Source organism: Camelina sativa, chromosome 9, assembly GCF_030686135.1.
Source record: "Camelina sativa cultivar CO46 ecotype springtype chromosome 9, ASM3068613v1".
Classification (NCBI taxonomy): Eukaryota; Viridiplantae; Streptophyta; class Magnoliopsida; order Brassicales; family Brassicaceae; genus Camelina; species Camelina sativa.
Window position 1 is genome coordinate 33,385,304 of NC_141888.1, and position 20,091 is coordinate 33,405,394.

Consider the following 20,091-nt stretch of genomic DNA (forward strand, 5'->3'; position numbering starts at 1 on the left):
TTTGATTTTAGGAATTTGCAATGATCAAACGGAAAAGAGTTCCACAAAGCATTTGTGGATGTGAAAGCGCCAAAGTTTTTTTGTACAAACTCAGAGAAGAAAGGCCAACAATATTCAAAACAAACAAAAAAACTCTCTTACTGCAAAGTTTATATTCACAGAAGGAAGAAGATTGAGAGAAGTTAGCAAAGCGAATACTCGCAATCCAACAAACGAGAGAGTATCTCATTGCAACTCGGTCTTTGTTCCGGTTCTGTCCAACAATCTACAAAACAAGAGACAACACATCATCAGAAAAGAATATTCCATTAACCCAAACCAAGATTCAGGAACAATGAGGAGTCATAAGACCTGCAATAAGCTTTCCTAGTGGTCCTTCAGGAATCTCAAGCCGAGCTCCCTCGTAAGCAATAGCATAAACAACCTGATAAATATTTAGAAACTTATTACATATATGTATATCTATAAATGTCTCACTAAGGAGTCCTCTTTTTGTTCAGTAATGTTACCCGTTCAGGCGGTACTCCTTCCCAAGGTCTGGATAAAGTGCAGAGTTCCCACATTATTACACCCAAGCTGAAGATATCGCACTTTTCTGAAAAGGGCTCATTGCGGATAAGTTCAGGAGCCATCCACTCCGGAGTTCCTGCAGAGACTGTGTCTCTCATTGTTGTGCCTGTCATTATTCTCGAGAGCCCAAAATCACAGATCTTGACAGTCCATTTGTTGCTCAAAAGACAGTTTGCACTCTTTATATCTCGGTGTACTATCCCCATCCGGTGTATGCACATCAATCCCCTAGCAACATTTTACAAGTTAAACGCTGTTTATTGATACAACAAATGCTTACGAAACTTTCTCATCGAGACACAATTCCAGGTCCTATTTGAAAGTGTGTTATTGCATTCTCGTCAAACCAATATTCACCACATATTATGTTTTTATCAACTAAAAAAATACAACATATTATGTTGAAAAGAAGAATACACGGTTTCGTACGGAAGATGAAATTACCTGCAAATGTCACGCAGCATCTTTAGCTTCCTCCGCCAGCTTAACCTCTTTTTTTGTCCACTCGAGTGGAGCAAATAATACAAAGATCCCATTTCCATGTACTCAGTGATCAGTGATAATCGTGGAGGCTTTGTGCATGCTCCAAGGAATAGTATAACTACACGAGGACGAAGATGCCTGCGTTAATAAAATCATATACTAAAATCTTACAATGGAAATTCATAGAGATAGATGAGTACCATTGGGATGTCTAAGTCGGCTGGTAGTCATTGGATGCAGAAGGAGAATACAGGAAAGAATGTCAGAAGACAAGTCAAAATGTTATTGCTAAATTTGAATAAAACAGTGAAAGCCTATTGACATACCTAAGAATTGATATCTCATTGCAGAAATCCTCCATGTTCTCAGCTGTAAGGTCTTGCTCAAGGAACACTTTGATCGCGACATCTGTCCCATTCCAGATCCCACGAAAGACTTCTCCAAAAAAACCTGGACGAAATCAACAACGAAGTTTTAGTTCGAATGCTAATATTAAATAAAAAGCTTTGGTGACCAAAGATTACAAAATGATCGGCGATTTCTTTTCGGAAGGATAATCAAGAAACACTGGATGTAAGCCACATTCAATTTTCTTTTCAGGAAATTTATGGCCAACAATTTGACAAGAACGCATAAACCCAGTACATAACCATTGAGCTAAAGATCCTTACCAATTCCGACACGTGTCCCAACAGTCAACTCGGAGAAGTCTATGTTCCATTCTTCATATGGTAATAATGGTTTATTCTGGAACATGGGAGATCCCAATACTTTATCCCAGATGTGGCTTATATTACGATTTGACGATCCACTTTGTTCATATTGGCTTCGGTAGTTCTGGGGAGAAGATGGTAGTGAGATTGCCTTCTGCGGATCTAGTGGTTCCCTCGAAAGTGTCGACCTTCCACCAGAAACTTGGTCATGGGCATCAAGATGAAAACCAGAGACCTAGAAGCAGAAAAGTCTAGTTAAGCCACAAATTTCACAAGTCGTTATCTAAAATGAGTGATCGTTTCCAAGAATCATAATTTAAGTATGTTGCAATCCACTTGAAGTTCATTATTGTCCTTGTTGTTGAAACACGGAATTTGATTTCCTACGGATCAAAACACAGCATTTTCCTAGGATTTCTCTTTCATATCGTCCTGTTTCAACTTAGTCGATGAGAAAAAAAAAGAGACATAAAATGCTGTTGCAGCCCAAGTTTTATTATTTTCAGTAGTTTCGCTTCTATGTTTACAAGCTAGCACAGCATAATCAAATTTCTCAAAATATTCCAATGATGTATATATTAATAAGCTTAACGTACATTTTTCTGGAGATAGGAGCCATCGGTTCTGTCATTTGGAGAGCTAGGAGAAGAACCATCATCCCCTTGCTCTTTTGAGAGGCGATTCTGCTTCAAAGCTTCATTCATCGCTCGTACTGCCCTGAAAAAGATTAACAGCTAACTCTCAAAATAAAGTTATCAATAAAATAAACACAAAACTGGAGCTCCGTGTTCCAAATAGTTAATGGCCTATAAATCTTAATGAGTGGTAACAATCATTGCAATTGCTTAAAAATTTAGTTCCATATATGGAATGTTATAATCATGTGCTCGTGCTGATATGTGATCCCAACTAAGAAAAAGAATGCCCTCTCTTTGCATTCTTTTGATATTTTCCATAAGAGATTGTACCACTAATTTTATCCGAATCTTGCATATATGAAATCACAACTGATAATAAAGACAAGGTGAAACTGAGAAACTGCAACCTATCAACGGAAAATAACGATATATTGAAACCAGAGAAGCTTGTTAACGAGGGGAACTATATATGTAACCAGGATGCAGATAGTTAAAAAAACATTTTACTAGCTTTACCATGCACATGAAGTTCAATGAGAGATAAACTAGACACCCACCTGACAATATCATCGCCAATCTCAGGAGTTATACTAATACTTCTCCTCCTTATTCTCTTAGTTTCCAATTTCGCTCCTCCAACAGATTTACAGCTGCACATGAAAACTGAATACATAAGGATTTTTTTAACAAACTTAAGGCACCAGATCTAAGTTTCTGACACCATTTTATTAAAGCAAAAACTAGACGAAAGATCTCGGTAAGCACTAAACCAGACACCAACAAACACCATACCCTCTTGCAGCAATAATTGCATATTAAAAAAAAAAAAAAAAAAAAAAAGAAGCAAATATCAAATTTGCGAAAAACCTCTCCAGCATATACAAGTTGCAAAGGACAAAAACCTTAACTAACCTTGATGTGGCAGCATCACTGGTGAAATCTCGTGCCAAGTTCTTGTCGCCACTTAGCATGGACCTCGTACGGGCTCGGAAGGAAAGATGTTCGGGACTGTAGCCGCGATATAAATAAAAAAAGAAAGATCTAAGAAATTAGAAGACTGGAATTATGAGTGTGGGAAAATCAAACAACAAGTTACTTGGTTTCAAAATGCATATACATATACAATTCAACAGGGATGAGGGTAACCTGGAATTAGCAGTCCGCTGATCAGCAATGACCTTTCTCCGGCTCTGCCGCCAAAACTCGTTAGCCATGTTTGACTCGCTCTGTGAGAAACTGGAGAATAAAAGATAATATGAATGACATAAGGTTATCTATTCCATTCCTCGATTTAACAGAAGCTATCTTCAAACCTGGGGTTGGCTAGCACAGAAACATAATAATAACAACTAGGCTTATCACCTTAATTTCCTCTCTAGCGTAGAGGCAGATCGTAATAGCATATTCCTAGACGGTGGACCAGACACATTTGGAGACCCATCCAGTTTCCTGTGCAACGAAAGGTTTTCATCTTTTTCTGCACTGTACAACAACAACAATTAGAAACTCTGTAGGCAAAAACACTGAGTATTGAACAAAGGTGTAGTAAAATATGGTGCACACTATACTTATATAGTTAATGGATGTTCATGCAGTGAGATTTTACAATTTCGAACTTCAATATCTACTTACTTTTCATGGTCAATTCTCTCTGGATAACCAAACATGGGACTGTTTGGCTCCAAAGGTGAATCGCAAGAGTCATTCTCTGCAGAATCACTTTCCCCTGCCGCTGACATATGACTCATAAAAATTGCCTTGGTTGATAGAGGGATAAGCTGACCAGGAAATCGCATTAGATCAACCAGCATTTCCACAGAATTCAGCAGAACCGTGACAGAAATATGACTAAACGAGTCCACACTCTCAGCAGCTCCATCACTTGGCAAACCCTGATCAAACAAATCAACCAAAATGCATAGCATGATTAAAGGTGGTCAAAATATTCGGACTTTAAGTCATGACGAATATTTTTTCTCGAGAATAACATTTATCAAAACTAATCATCATATGCAAATATGGAGTGATTCTCAAGACCAGGGATCACATTGTTGTATGGTACTTAGCACTTACCACTACAAGCCTACTTTGAAGACCAACGGTATCAGCTAAAACTTTAAACAAGATTGCTCGAGGACGACAAGAACCATGCTTGATCTGTCCTAGCAGTTGAATACCACAGTTTTCAAATGATTGTGTAGTTTTTGCCGGACTTTGGAGAGTTGATTGCTTATAAACATCTGCTACCTGCCAGACATTTCGACAAAAGATTTCAGATAACTAAAAGGAGTCAGCAAGAATTATGAAATGCCTGCTCTTACTGCATCTATAACATTTTGATGTTCCTGTAGAGACTAATAAATGGGATGCCAAGCAAACAAAAATACATATTCCCTAATAACGATTTTTTCCAAGTAAGCACAACTAGAGAAAGAATAAGGGAAAGAAACTATGTAGTCTATGGGTGTTTATCTTGAAACAAAACAGAAATATATTGATAGTTTCACAATATAGAAAACAAAGAAGACGTTAAGATCATGTGGCCTCTATCTTAGTATTGTAACGGGCACTCTCAAAATCACTTTTCATTAGACAGACATCTAGTCACAACTCTTCCTACCTCAAGTTTATCCATTTATGTTCACTATCTTTGCATGCAATTTAAATGGAAACAATATGGTTATTTAGTGATTTCATACAGGAAACAAATATATGACGCAGAGATACATTGAACATTTATACAAAGAAATTCAACCACTTACCAGTCCAGCAATTTTCTTGATAATGGTAGCTGGCTTTGAGTTCAATCCACTGACAAGTTTGGTAATCAGCTGCTTTTGCCTGAAAAGCTTTTTATCTTTCTGAAAATCAACAAGAATCACATCTGCCTTTAGACCTTCGTCACCCAGAGCATGAAGATCTTCCAATGTAGGAATGCTATTAAATAGCTGTTTCAATCTATTATCCTGTAGAAAAATTAAATATAAACATTGTTAAAGGAAGCAAAAAGAAAAAGACTTTTGACAGATAACACAAGTTAACCGAGTTCGAATACATCTCACTGAAACATCATTGAATACAGCTAATATAAACCTAAAAGTAGCTTACTGGGATCACAGAGTAGAAGCCATTTGGGATCGGCTCAGAAAGCGAACCAGTACTCCAGAGGATATTCGACGCAGTACAAGATGGCAGCCCATCTTGCCCAAGATTTCTAGGTGAGTCTTTAGTACTAGAGGTCTCTTCTTGCGATTCCAGATAAACAGAACCAAATCTCTCCACAAATTCTGAAGGCCACCAGGTTTGATTAGAAGGTCCTTGCTCTGATGGCCCAGCATCATCTCCCGTCTCTCCCATTGCCAATTTCCTTGATGCCTATAGTTATATCAACCCCTACTTATTACATAAGAGGAATATAGTAGATAAAAGAAGGAAATCCTAGAGACCAAAATATTGAGAAATGAGAAGCAAACTTCATTTACCACTAGCCCTTAATCTGAAGGTCATTCGATCTGCGTTCACAGAAACGAAAAAATGGTAAATAAAAACTATGATGGTATCGAAAAAACGGAAATAAAGAAGGCGGAGATTTCAATGAATTCACTTAACAATTTCAAATGCATAAATACAAAGATTACAGAAAGAAACTATTTGCACTTGTTTTCTCACATCACAACCATTGCCAACTAGAGACAAATTCAAAATTACACCAGTTCGATGTGTGCATTAGTCAAACTACTAGTCTTTTGATGCCTTTGCATCGTCTGTCTCAAATGATTGAAGCTATTCCGATCTCCTCAAAGTCTAGGGGAAAAAAAAAATCTAAATGATCAATCCTAAATGTCTCACTGGATGAATGCACAAAAATGATTCCTTATGAGCCAAAAACACAAAACAAGAAGCGGAAACTAAAGACTTAAAGATAAGGAAACCATCAGCATTTTCAATAAGAAGAAGAGAATCTCACATTCTCACTCTCATAATCCAATATCACTCTCAAGTCAACGACAGAATCTGAGTAATTGAGTAGAGCAAAACCAACATATATATAGATCCCACGAAAATCCCCAGGTACTAAAATATCCACAATTCTACATAAATTTACTCCCGTATATAGCAGTTCATAAAGTGCGATCTACCCAGAAACTCAGTTTCAACGCTAAACCAATCCTAACGCAAAACCCACCAAACTTTTAAAAACCGATACAACTATCTAGAAAACCCCACCTAAGACCGATCCAATACACAGCACGAAGTGTCACAAAGATAAAAACCAAATGAAATCACAATTCCAATGATGAGCATTTAAGGAAAAAAAAAAAAAAGTAGAGAAAGGGGTTTTTGAAAAAATCACCGTAATCAGATCCACGCATTCAAATTCCGATCGAACTCCCGATTCGAATAAATAAACGAAATCAAACTGCATAAAACAACGAACTCGATCTCACTGTTGAAGACAGATGCAGCGTACAAAAAAAAAAAAATCCCGATCAAAGGCAAAAAAAAGAGCTATGAGTTTCACACACACATATATGTATGTGTGTGCTTTGATTTGAATTTAATAAGAACTACTATTACAATTGGGATATTATTATACAGTGGTTTTTTTAGATTTTGATTTTGAGGGACCAAAAGAAAGAGAGAGAGAGAGAGAGTGATGGGATATTTAGGAAAGTGATGAAGACGAGGGAAAGGAGAGGAAGAAGAAGAAGAGAGACGACGACTGACCCCCCCCCCAAAACAAGTGACGATGGCCAAGTCACGTGCGAAGTTGATGAGTCACGTGTCATAAAGTAGATGCACCTCTCTCCGATAGACAGCTGGCAGCTCTCGTGAATCACCACCGTCGCTTTTCTTTCTTTTTTGATTGGCGGTGATGGTAATAAATCTTATTATGCATCTTTTTACTCTCTTTTTTTTTTTGGTCAATAATACATAAATTTTATAAAAAGAAAGAAAAATTAGCACATACATTAATTTTTTGACAACACATATATACCAATTAAAAGTGAGATGATCTTTATTCATTGAATGTAGTACATGACTTTTTTGAGTTATTATAGTGGATCTTAGTTAATTAATCTACTCAAAGTACTAATCAAGAATGTACTTTGATCTAATTTCGGATTTTTAAAAATTATTATCATACTTTTCCTATTGTTATGATTCTTTTGTTACTAAAAAAAATATGAAAGTACTTTTGAAAAACAATAAGACTACAAATTGTTGGTTAAAACTGAAAAAGTTAAAAAATATTAAGCTGAATAAAATTGGATTTGAATATTATTCAACACAATTATTTTCGAAATAGTAGATCAACAAATTGAACAATTTTATTGTAGAATTAATTTATTTTTTAAATTGAATGGATTGAATAGTTTTTTTTTAACTTTTTTAACCCTTTCCATTTAAATGGTATAAGTTGGTTGGATATTTTTTTTAACCCTTTCAACATTTTTAATCGTGCAAACATTTGCATCCAAATTAACGAACCTCAGATGTACTAAAATTGAATCTACGATAATTGAATAACAAAAAAAATGATAGAGGAGGGTTAAACATTAGAAACAGGACCTGTTACTTTTAAATCTAATGACGTACTGATGATGATGACTATTTGTTGTGCAATTATGGCAAATTTAGTTATAAAAAAAATTAGAGAAAATTTAAATAAAAGTGGATCACGTCAAGGTCAATTAGATTTGAAGGAAAAAAAAAAACTTGCACGTGGAACATTATCATCGAATCTATTCCTTTTTTTTCTTTTTTCCTTTTTCCCCGGTTAATGTTTTTTGTTTAGCCAAAGTTTAATATTCTTCGAATAATTCTAATAACCAACTAATTAAAACGAAAATGAATTCTCATGTTTACAACCCCACTTTAACCATTTTGACCAAAATACAACTATTAGCAAACCTAAAAATATTTAGAATCTATTTAACATTTTATCGGTATCTATGTTTTAGTTTAATTATAGATAGATATAATGGGTTTTGATGATAAAAACAATATCAAATTTGATGAAGAAACTAGTCAAATGGATGTGATAATTATAGGGATAATAGTTTTTCGGTAAAACACTATATCAGTTTTTATCAAGAAAATATATTTTCCAAAAGCATTGGATCGGTGATTGTAAGACCATACTGAAAATAGTAATAAGGATTAAAATTTGTTGAAGTGAATGGTTGCAGCGGTTGGGGCGGATAAATCCGTTTATAAACTACACTGTTTTTTATTTACCATTCATCAAATGTATTCCGCAGTTGTGCGGTCTAAAAGATACAGAGAAAAAACCGCTACGGACCAACTGCAGACTATTTTTAGGGTAGATTAAACCGCTGACGAATTTGACCACCCCAACCGCAATTACCATTCAGATCCAAAGAAAAACACACCATCTAAACCATCTTTTTATCTCCGGTAATAATTCTTTTTGGCAATTAATGAGGAAATTATTTCATCAACCCACTTTATAAGCCGAAAATGAGGAACGCAAGTGCTGGTGCCCTCGTCATTTTGCCACCGACACCTTGACTCTATATAAAAAATTTCAGTAATATGCTATACTAATAACTGGTTTGTTCGGTTAAACCGAATCCCAAAAATGAAAAAATAAAGAGCCAGTTTCGGCTATTCATTCGTTGAAGATCAAACAAATGGTAGAGTGACACGTCTTCTTTAGCCGCCGTATATGCTGACCACTTAACTTCATCCAGACAATTTCAGAATCACAAGAAGCTTCTTAAAAAAAAACAAAAGACAATAGTACAAGTTACAACGACCGTTTAAAAACACTACTATTAGAGAAAAGATCACTAACTAAATCATCAACCAAAGCGGAAACAATCTCTCCTTCAATATCAATGCCTTCCTCAAACATCTCTCTTTCGTAACCAATCCACCTCCCTTCGAAACAGCTCATATCATGATCCACAAGCTCGTCGATCATCATCTCTCTCATCTTCTTCAACCCTTTTACTTCTCTGTTCAGTTCTTCAGCCAACAGATCTCTATGTTCCAACAAAACCCCACCTGACATCATCATCCCTTTGCCGGTTCCAATTAACATCCTTTCAAATTTCACCGCTAGGCACTGATTCACACATTCGAAAAGTGCCTTTCTTTCTGTCTTCGTTGACATCGCAGCTTCTCGAGAGCGTTCCATTTCATCAAAGAGACTCGAGGGTAATAATGATTCATTAGTGATTGTCCCTGAGGCCAAGTCTTGAAACATGAGCTGTCCAGAGTTGAGTATCTCGGTTATGTACTCGAGCTCCCAATCGAGTGTTGATGAATCTGTTTCATCTAAAGTGTGCTGGGACTCGTTTGATGAAACCCAAGTGAGCTCTTGATCTGATGAACTCTCTTTCATGCCTGAAATTACCAACAACATTCAGCTTATTTAACTGCCAAGACTATTTGGTGTGAATTCAGACATATATTCACAAAGACATACCATATTCTCTGTCATGTCTGCAATCAGAGATGCTCTTGCTGCAGGAGAGTGCAAAATCATCGGCTTCTGTAAGAGTGGTGATGCTACTACCTTCTTGTTCTTCTCCCTGTATCATCATCTTCTTCTTCTGTAAGGAGAAAAAAAGACAAGATTTTCTCAGAGACTAGTAAGCATTTGATATGATAGAATAGTGAAGCTGCAGTTTATCGAAACTAACCTGGACTTTCTGGTTGTTAAAGAATGAAGTGCAGTCAGAAACAGATTCACTCTCTGTTACAACTTTATCAAGACTGCTACGAGTCAATTCACTATATTTTGATGGCGATGAAACCATCCCATTCGCTCTATCCTTTGAAATGGAACTCAAAGACTCTTCTTGGATCAAGCTAGAGTTCGATGATTCAATCTTCGAGGTCAACTCCCTGAGTTTTTGCTCCAAAAGAGCATTTAAAGAGTCACCTCCTATCACATTGAACTTCACAGCAGAGTCTGCATCTTGTTTGGTTCCTTGTGAATGAGATGATAAACCTTTGATCGAAGATGAGAAAGTGAAAGATATCACATCCATGTCCCTTTTCTGATCATCTTTACTCATACTCGAGTCTCCATCACTGGAAATGTTACATTTTATCGACTTTTCACCCCTTTTGATCCGCTTATCTTCATATATTATCGATTCTTGCACTCCATTCCGCGGCTTTTTGTTTCGAGGAAGACTCTTTTTGCGGGATAAAGGTAAAGAAGAGGTTTTTTCTGCTGATGCCATAGTAAATCCAGGGCTCTTCGATATAGACCCACTTTCCACAATAACCTTATTTACTACTTTGTTCATTACTTTCCTGGATTGCTGATTGTCTCTGCAGTTCTGTTTCTGGTGGTTCTGCTTAAGCACATTCTTCCCGGTGCTCAAGGAAGATCCTTTGATACTGTTTTGGCTTTTAACCGCCCTATTTTTTGCTTCCACTTTCTCCTTTTGTCCCGTAGACATCCTCTTGTTGCCACTTGATGACATTGTTGAGCTGTCTTGCTTCTTGTTACTACTGGCCTTTGCTTGCGCAGAGAAAGAAGGTGGCTTCACTTCACCTTTCAACCCATCACAGCTGCTTTTCCCCAATACTGTAGCTTTCTTCTCGTTTTGATCTCCTCTTAGGTGCCTACTGTTGCGAGTATCATTAGAAGAGATTTGAGGAACTGAACTTGACATTTTCTGTGCAGCTTCTAGTTTCTCTTTAAAATCACGAATCCTCAATGGAACTGGCGACGAAGAATCAGACGATGACACCACCCGTGTTCTTGCAATCATCCGTGGACTTTGCTCCATCATTCTTGAAGCAGCTTCCATAACATAAGCAGGGTTCCTAGATGGAACAAATCCAGGGTTCCTTATTGGAGACAAGAGCTTGTTGTGAGTGACAGAGATCGGTTTAGCTGATCTTGGTGGTAAGGTTTCGGTTTGAAACCGCTCAATCATCCGCTTACGCGGCCCTTTACTTGTTCTTGAATCCAAATGATCCCAAGAACCGCCATCGAATCCACTCTGATGATCAACATTAGCATCCCAAGTGGTGCTTGCCTGGCGGGAGGATCTGAGAAAGTATGGATCAAGATCAGGATTATTAACCCGTGGTTCCAAAACGTTTGGTAGCGGTAAACCCTCTAAACCCATAAGCCTGGCTACCACACTCGGTGCTTTAACCACATTTCCATCATCACTAGTTACAGATGAAGCACAACAGCTCGAGTCACTTCTCGGGTTGTAAGTTGAGTTCTTGACAGATTGATCAACCTCAAACTGTTAAAACAGAATCACACCACACACCAGAGAACACAATAAGTTCATGTCTGACAAATAAAGCATTGCATAAAACAAGGAAAACGGTATTGAGCAAAGGCTTACAACAGAATGCGGCGTCATAGAGGGGTTTTGAACATTCTCTTTTGCTTGCTTAGATTCTTCTGTATATAAAAAAAAATAAACTTTTGATTAATTGAACTGTATTACCTTAGGTTATATATATACAACAAACATTTTTGTATACATAGAAAACAAAAAAGAATGAAGAAGAAACCAGAGAGTTGGGAGAGATTGGATGAGAAAAGCTTCTTCCTGGATTTGCCATGCCAATCAAACAGATTTAGAAACGCTCCTCTAGGTCTTTTCCTCTCAACAACGTCCATCTTAAATTCCACCTATGAGATCACAAAAACTGAGTCAGTTTCAATGAAATGTACTTACAAGACACTGGATCCCATCATAACAACATCAGACAAAACCAAAAGAAGACCAAAATTTTAAAGGAAATTAGATCAGGAATGAAATAATTTTACCTCTCTCAGTTTCTATCTTTATCAGAATGCCAAAGATCTCATTTTTTTTTTGGTTACTTATGGATCAATTCAGTAAGTGTAATTTGCAGAAACACTTATTAAAGATTACCCAATTCAGCGAAATGAGAAGCCAGATGTGTTTTTGCAAATTGGATCGAGCCAAATCGAAAAAAGACTATGGCGCTAGACGATCTTCTTCCCTAAGAATCAACTAAAGCTCTCCACTTTAATCTCTCTCGCTCACAATCGCACTGAAGAATATCAAACGACGGAGGAAGAACATAAAACACACAAAATAAGATTTAATCAAATCAAACAAAATAAATCGAAAGAGAAAAATTTGGGGTTTTTGCGTAATGGGTAAGATCAGGAAAGCTCAAAACAGATTAGAGATTGGGAATTTTTGGGAGTTGAGATTAGGGATTTGGGTAGTGAGCTAAAAGAAGTATTGTAGAAGCAGCCAGAGACGTTTTTAAAAAAAAAAATAGAGAGAGATAAGAAGAGTTTGAATTGAAATGACGACAGAGAGAGCCGTTGCAAAGATGAAGAGAGAGAGAGAGAAGACAAAGAGAGTTTTGAATTTTTTTAGGACATTGAAAGCTCCCCTCCTTTAGGATTATTGAAAGTGTTATGTTTTTTATTCTTTACGAAAAAGGAAAAAAATCTTTTTTTTTTTTTTTGTTTGGTGTATGTGCTCGATCGCTCGAGCTCGTAGTCACAAGCACTGACCCATGCTTGAATGCTACCAACGAGCCACTAGCGACATGCACAAAAATCTTTTTTTTTTTACAACAACTATTTTGGCTTTTGTTTATATAGCATGATCACATCTAATATAATGTAGCTTTGATAATGTTTTATATTTGGTATCCAATGCAGATCGAGATTGCTACTGTATATGCTTATTTTTCAGTTTCTAGTTTGAAACGTATGCGAGAATTTGAATTGGTTTAGGGGACACACAAAAATAACACATAATTTAAAAAAGGTCATATAACGTTTCAATTTATCAGGTGTATAAAAATAAGGGAAAAATAAAGGCAAAGACTTTATTGTATACAGTGCAGTCATTGTATAAGTATTATACTATATGTCATCTTTTTATAATCTTTTCAATTCTTTTTTTTTGGTGCATTTAGTTTTTGGGTCTCACTCGGGCTCCACATTCGTAATAGTATAATCTTTGAATATTTGTAATGCTTCATTCTATTATTCGATCACTTGAAAGTTAAAACTTTTTCTTTTAGTGTTTGGACTTTTGAGCTTACAAAATCAGAGTTTTAAAAAGAAAGAAAAAAAAGAGAGTAAATGAGTAGATGAAGTTGTTGTGGTTGAGTTGCTTTGAAGTAGCGAATCCAAGGTAGAGTAGAGCATATGAGAACGATGCCTGAGCAATTAGATGAAGCCCTAGGAGCCTTCACACGCATGGAGGAGACTTGAATCTCACAATGCAGAGTCTATAGTAAAATGATGCTTAATTATCTTATGCTCTTGAAAATTAAACTTCCACAGAATCTTGAGAAATAATTTATTTTTCTATTTAACTAAACTTTTTTTTTCACCCACACACATGTATATATATATATATATATCCCAAAACATATATTCGCTAAATAATACGAAGATGATATCAAATTATTAGAATTTAATATTTTAATCGTAGTTATAGTTTGTTAAAACATTTAAATTATCACCATAGTTTAAAAAATATTTAAAACATAGCAAGAAAAGTTAAAGGGACAATGACAAACCACAAACAAACATGGTTGAAAGGTTGACTCATATAAATATAAGAATAATATATTTCTTATTTGTGATTTCTAACCAAAAGAATATTATTTTGAGTGAATATTTTTTTTTTTTAAAAGAATTGTTTGACATAAAAAATAATAATAATAATTTGGTGAATTTTTTCCTTGACAAAAAGTAGAGAATTTATAAATTTCCAAAACCACTAAATCCAACAAAATTATAAAGCGTCGTTACTCTATTCCCTCTTTTCATTTCCACATAGACTTTTAGAAATCGATGATAGCATAGCATCATCAATCAAAACAAAAGTCTTCGATAAATATAATAAACTAAAAATAAGTTCAGCCCATATTTGTTAAAAAACAAAATGGGCCCAAAACAAAATTAGGCCCATTTATTACCGGTGATAAATCCTAAAGTCATATAGAGCATTCTTTGGTGATTGATCTTCCTCCTCCTTAAACCCTAATTCTCTCTCTCTCGCTCTCTACCCCAAATCTCTCAAATGACCACCACAGAGTCGCCGCCGCCGCCGCCGCCGCAACAGACGGAGCAACAACTTGTTCCCGCTTCGCAGACGTCAAGAGTGAGTCCCAAGACCGTTAAAAGCGCCATCGATAGTCTTATCAACTGGAGAAGCGAAAAATCAAAAACAGAGAAGCCTCAACTTCTCGAGCAAGACGAGCTCCTCTACCTCTTCGTTACCCTGAAGAAGATTCCACAGACGACCCGTACGAACGCTCATCGTATCCCTTTGCCTCATCCTCTTATCAACCCGTCGGAAGATTCGCCGGAGATTTGTCTCATTATCGACGATAGACCTAAGAGCGGTCTCACCAAGGCTGATGCGATGAAGAAGATCAAATCGGAGAATATTCCGATCACCAAGGTTCTTAAGCTGTCGAAGCTCAAGTCTGATTACAAGCCGTTCGAAGCTAAGAGGAAGCTCTGCGATTCGTACGACATGTTCTTCGCTGATCGGAGGATTCTTCATCTGCTCCCGAGGTTGATTGGGAAGAAGTTCTTCCTCAGAAAGAAGATTCCTGTGGCGGTTGATTTGAATCACAAGAACTGGAAAGAGCAGATTGAGAAAGCTTGTGGTTCTGCTATGTTCTTCATGAGTACTGGAACGTGTAGTGTTGTTAAGGTTGGGAAATTGTCTATGGAGGGTAGTGAGATTGCTGAGAATGTGATGGCGACTTTGAATGGAGTAGTTGAGATTTTGCCTAATAAGTGGAAGTACGTTAGGTCTTTGCATTTGAAGTTGTCTGAGAGTTTGGCATTGCCTATATACCAGGCTGTGCCTGACTTGAAGCTCAAGATTGATGCTTTTGGAAGTGGGAAGAATGTGGTTAAGGAGGAGAAGAAGGGTGAAGGTGAAGTTGAAGAAGTTGCTGATGATTCTAGCGAGAAGAGTGTTTCGGTTAAGGGTAAGAAGAAGAAGGGTATGATTCATGAGGTTAGGTATATGGATAGTAATGTATCCGAGGTGCTTGATGAGGATGAGATTGGTGGTGATGAGGAGAAGGATGAGATTGTTGTTGAGTCTGCGGGTAAGGAGGAGAAGAAGATGAAGAAGAGGAAGAAGGAGGTCAGTGAGGTTGCAGAGAGTGAGAAGCCGGTGAAGAAAGCTGCCAAAGGGAAGTTGAAGCCAGAAGTTGAGAAACCGGTGAAGAAAGCTGCCAAAGGGAATTTGAAGCCAGAAGTTGAGAAACCGATGAAGGTAGCGGTCAAGGGGAAGGTGAAACCAGATGTTGTGAAGCTGGAGAAGAGCAAGGATGTGTTAAAGGCGAAAAAGACTACAAAGATTGCCAAAGACGAGTCTGGTGGTGGATTGAAACCGAAGAGGAAGAAGAGTGTGCTTAGGAAACCTACTAAGTGAACATCTCGTCTTTTTGCTTGTTTTGCCATTGAGTAATTTTGAGTATGATTTTATGTTTTTTTTTTCTTTCTAGTTATTACATTTTGAGCCCTTTCATATCGTGTACTACTTCTGTGAAACATCGAACTGGTGAATGTGGTTTGATGGTTTTGTGGAGGAAACATACTGTTAGCTTTTTCAAGTGCTTACTTAACGTTTTTCATTCTAAACAACGCCTATTTATCTGAGTTTTACTGTCATAAGCATTGTATCGATCGAGTTATTGTAGGTACTTACACGATCCTGATCTTGATCTTCATCTCTTAGTGAATTTGCTCACCAAAGGTTAACACTTCAAAAGCATCTATAGCTCTCATAGCACAATTATATCAAAAATCTGCATGAGTTTCTTGATTACTCTTCATGGCCAACAGAAGAATTCAAGGTTGCTAATGGTGTGTAGACACGCAATAAAAACAGGCAAAAGATCATTGAAAACAAAACAATATAAAAACTATATATGACTCTGTTTATGAGCAATTTGTTTACGCAGCTGCATATAAAAAGGGACCAAAAAAATTATAATATTGAACTAGTAGTGAAGTAATCATAAAGATTGTATGTAGTAAACATATTATCATACAACGAAATAAGCTGGAACTTAATGTGGTCACAAATATGTAAAGAACCCGACCATTATGCAGCCAGCCTCTGAATGGTTTACCAATTATTCTCCCGAGTCCTGATGGTAAGCTCCTTTCTCTTTCTGCTCTTTTCTTATATGCTTAAACCTTTTTGTAATCTCATTTTCTAATCACAGGACCTCTGTACGGAACTCTCCATATCACAAAGCTATCAGGAGGTTGATACTCTTCGAGCCATGTAACATTTGAGATCACTTGTCCATTCATCACTTCAATCTCACCTGGTTTCAAACATGATGTCATCAACAACATTGCCATAGTAACAAATGAATGTCATAAACAAAATCTGTTTAGCAATACACACAATGAGCGTGTTCCATGATATCTGTGTTTATCTAATTAAGAACCTTGACGTTTAACCCATGACTCCTCAGCAAAGTGTTATGAAAGTAGTAACATTATGAAATCTAGTAGCATTTTTAAGCGATTAAGTTATAAAGTTTATAAAGTAAATTTCTCTTGAAGTTTGTGTTTTTTTACCAGGTAAGTCTCGTATTGGGGATTTCCGGAAGTAATTGCAGTGTCTGCCATGAGTAGAAGAGTATGGAGGAGATAAGATGTCGAAGATTGCACAATGAGTAATGGCTTTGAAACAATGAATGTTGCCGCCGGTTGTTGGATATAGAGTGGTCGCTGGGGTAGGGGCAGTCATATCAGTATCCTTGACCAGCTTTGCAGGTCTTGCTATGAGTAAAAGGAAACAACAATTACTCATTTTGAAATAATTTGCATAGCCCGGGTGTTACACTGGTGCAGTTTACATGTCACTATTACCTTGTAATGGATCGTCTAGCTCTGATTGGTCAGGCTCAACCCAATCATATGACTTCACGTGCATAGAACCATAAACAAGCTTGCTTAGCACTGTCATGCCTGGATGATTATGAAGTGGTATGATAGACCCAGGTGGCATGCAGAAAATTCCAATCTGACAAAATAATGATCAAAGCCTAATAAGCAGATAAGAAAAGCAAGAATTTTGCATTTCGGAACATTGTTTAACAGCAGTATAAATCCGAGCGTTTTACTCCATGGCTTCGAGTAATGGCCATACCAGGAACCAAATAGATTAGTCATGATGAGAGATCTGGTTCAACATGGGACGTCTAGCTTAGGTAGTTCTACTAAAATATCATCAGCCTTGCATAAATTTTAAAGCCTATCCACCTTTATCTCAATAGTTCATAGCCATTTTGAAGGTGAAAGCTACATGCAATACCATCCTAAAAAGAAAGTTAGCTCACCGAGAAGCTGTCACACTCATGTAACTGAAGGTATTTTATAGCTGGCAGAGAATGATGGTTTCCATTACGCTCGTTCCCAGGACCAGGCCAGTTACGCACCAATTGTGCTTCCTGTTCGAGACCAACATCAGAAGGCTTGATTTTCTCTGAAATAATAAATAAAGGTATCAAGTATGTCCGGTCCGCAAGTATTAAACCTGATAAACAACAACAGTATTCTAATGATAACACAAGAGAGTGTGATACCCAAAACTAGTACTGCAATTCAGACATTGCTAAAAAAAACATTATGGGAGCAAGCAAGATTGCAGAAAGAGAAAAATTTGCAAGACAGTGGAACAAAAATGAAGTCGTACCCAACATATTGCGAACCTTGTCTAAGGCCTCCTCAGACACAGGTCCATTGGATGAGAGAGATGCCTTGCAAGTATTGAAAAGCCTCTGAATATAATACGGCATGATACGAAAAAGGAAGCAAAACTCCAAGTTCTTGAGAGCTCCTAACTTTGGTTAACCCTCTTTGGCTCTGGTCAAGCTTTGAATTATCTAAAATACAAAGATGAGCGGACGGTGTATCTGTTTCCAGTTTCAGCACCAGCGATCACCTTCTTCAATGATTCTCAAGCACTGCCCTGAAAGAAGAGAAAAAGACAACAAAAATTAACTTCATTATAGAGCTCCACAATCGAAACAAACAAATCTGAATAACAGATAATACAAATCCAAAAGTGCGTCTCTGACACTGACAAAGGTTGTGTGTTTTTGATGAACTCTAACAAGTAAAGGATTAATCTTTTTCTTACATATCGAATTCAAAATCACTGCATCTGCCTAATTGAGCATATAATTTGCCAAGAATAGAATTTTAGGTCAGTTATTTTGGTAAAACTGAATCATATAAATCGAACAGAATTGAATTGAACGGTGCCCAGAAGATTCTACCAATTCATTCAAACATATATATCATCAAAATTAGAAAACATAGTGGAACAAGAGAAATTGAATATATTACGAGTTGTTGCAGCAAGTAGAAGAAAACAGCTAAAACTAGAAGGAGAAGGAGATGATATAGAGATGACAAGGTGAGCTTCAAATTCAAAACATGGGTTAAGAGTTATATATAGAGAGAGAGTGAGAGAGACCTTTCGAGCAGAAGAGTGAATAATCCGAAGAAAGGCGAGAATCGGAGGAAAAGAAACGATGATGGAAATGGTGTTTTTTAGTCGGAGGAGGAGGAGGAGGAGGAATCAGAATTTGATCTTTTTGCTTTGTGAGTCACTTAAAAACGTCAAGTCTTCACTCTCTCTCCCCGTACGTTTCAAAATAGTCAATTCCAACCCCCTTTTGCTTTTTTTCTTTTTCTTTTTTGGTTCGTATCAATTCCATTTCACCTGCATATGATTTCTCTAGGACAAGAACAAACTATAACTTTATTTTATGGCCAAACAACACTTAGGCACTGGTACTAATTAATTCATTCTCGTGCGAGTTAGAAAATGAAAGCATGAGAAACGTGATTGAATTAAAAGATGGATGGTCGATATTTAAGACGGTGTATTCGATCTAATATTCCGAGTGATTTGAGTTTTTATGAAATTTTAAATGTTTTTGAAGATTTTAGAGAAGTTGATATGATTTATTTAAAAACTCTTTCAAATCCTAAAAAACATGATACTTGAATTTCTGTATTTTTAACTAAAAATATCATCTCAAATTTTACAGAATCTCAAAAAACATTAATTAAAATCCAAATTCACAAACTATTTTGAATAACAATAGATTTTAAAGTATTTTTTTTTAATCATTAATTCAATAACCATAGATTTTCAGATGACTTATTCATGATTGAATAATAATACAGAATTTTACACAAATCACTTAAAATATTAAGTTGAACACATTTCTCTTAAGCATGAATACTAATTAATTCGTTCTAGCGCGAGTTTCTTATAAAGAATGGTAATAAATGGAGTTGACCGGACAAATCTCATCTTATACAATCTTACATTTTACTATATCAAAAATGTATCAAATAAAAATTAACAAAATCTAATTTGCAAAAAATTGAATCAACGTTATTTTAGATATATTTGTTATGTTGTTATCTCATAAGTACTAATTTTACCTCATGCCATAATCAGTTTTAAATGAGTGAAATTTATAAAATAAAAACATATATAAAGATATAGAGACATTCTCTTTAAATAACTGAAGATTCATTCCTATAAATTATAATATATTTAGAATTGACTTATGTTTTAACATATGTATTACAAAAATACATGTGTTGAAATTATAAAATCAAACATAAAAAATATTACTAATATTCTTAAATGGAT

The 20,091-nt window shown here is 36.2% G+C and overlaps 5 protein-coding genes across 7 annotated transcripts in view; 1 reads left to right on the forward strand and 4 right to left on the reverse strand.

Annotated features, from left to right (window-relative positions):
• The window catches only part of LOC104712536 (non-specific lipid transfer protein GPI-anchored 22), an 81,108-nt gene that overhangs the window by 58,922 nt on the left and 2,095 nt on the right, over positions 1-20,091 (reverse strand). The window lies entirely within an intron of this gene.
• Positions 22-7,169, reverse strand: LOC104712547 (serine/threonine/tyrosine-protein kinase HT1). Of its 2 annotated transcripts, none has more exons than XM_010429468.3 (18): positions 6,759-7,169; positions 5,887-5,916; positions 5,513-5,779; positions 5,167-5,370; positions 4,478-4,651; positions 4,037-4,296; positions 3,767-3,886; positions 3,551-3,640; positions 3,317-3,412; positions 2,962-3,054; positions 2,363-2,483; positions 1,725-2,001; positions 1,380-1,503; positions 1,254-1,273; positions 1,015-1,171; positions 510-798; positions 352-424; positions 22-265 (listed from the first exon to the last, which is right to left on the reverse strand). In XM_010429468.3, the coding sequence occupies exons 3-18, from the start codon at positions 5,759-5,761 to the stop codon at positions 183-185; spliced, it is 2,430 nt and encodes an 809-aa protein (XP_010427770.2). In that variant the 5' UTR covers positions 5,762-5,779; positions 5,887-5,916; positions 6,759-7,169; the 3' UTR covers positions 22-182. The 2 variants fall into 2 exon arrangements, with proteins under 2 accessions (XP_010427770.2, XP_087320872.1); XM_087464746.1 differs by having other exon boundaries at positions 3,767-3,881; positions 6,759-7,141.
• Positions 9,085-12,892, reverse strand: LOC104712548 (uncharacterized). Its single transcript, XM_087466909.1, has 6 exons — positions 12,192-12,892; positions 11,933-12,053; positions 11,761-11,819; positions 10,081-11,655; positions 9,864-9,990; positions 9,085-9,781 (listed from the first exon to the last, which is right to left on the reverse strand). Exons 2-6 carry the CDS (start codon positions 12,039-12,041, stop codon positions 9,180-9,182), a joined length of 2,472 nt encoding a protein of 823 aa, XP_087323035.1. The 5' UTR covers positions 12,042-12,053; positions 12,192-12,892; the 3' UTR covers positions 9,085-9,179.
• LOC104712549 (uncharacterized) lies at positions 14,372-16,034 on the forward strand. The gene has a single exon (XM_010429469.2). It carries the CDS (start codon positions 14,449-14,451, stop codon positions 15,823-15,825), a length of 1,377 nt encoding a protein of 458 aa, XP_010427771.2. The 5' UTR covers positions 14,372-14,448; the 3' UTR covers positions 15,826-16,034.
• On the reverse strand, positions 16,365-19,191 carry LOC104712551 (plant cysteine oxidase 5). 2 transcript variants are annotated; one of them, XR_015566734.1, is made up of 6 exons: positions 18,895-19,155; positions 18,109-18,384; positions 17,753-17,898; positions 17,283-17,436; positions 16,989-17,188; positions 16,365-16,729 (listed from the first exon to the last, which is right to left on the reverse strand). XR_015566734.1 is itself a non-coding variant. In XM_010429470.2 (6 exons), the coding sequence occupies exons 2-6, from the start codon at positions 18,209-18,211 to the stop codon at positions 16,608-16,610; spliced, it is 729 nt and encodes a 242-aa protein (XP_010427772.1). In that variant the 5' UTR covers positions 18,212-18,384; positions 18,895-19,191; the 3' UTR covers positions 16,365-16,607. The 2 variants fall into 2 exon arrangements, 1 of the variants encoding a protein (XP_010427772.1); XM_010429470.2 differs by having other exon boundaries at positions 16,989-17,192; positions 18,895-19,191.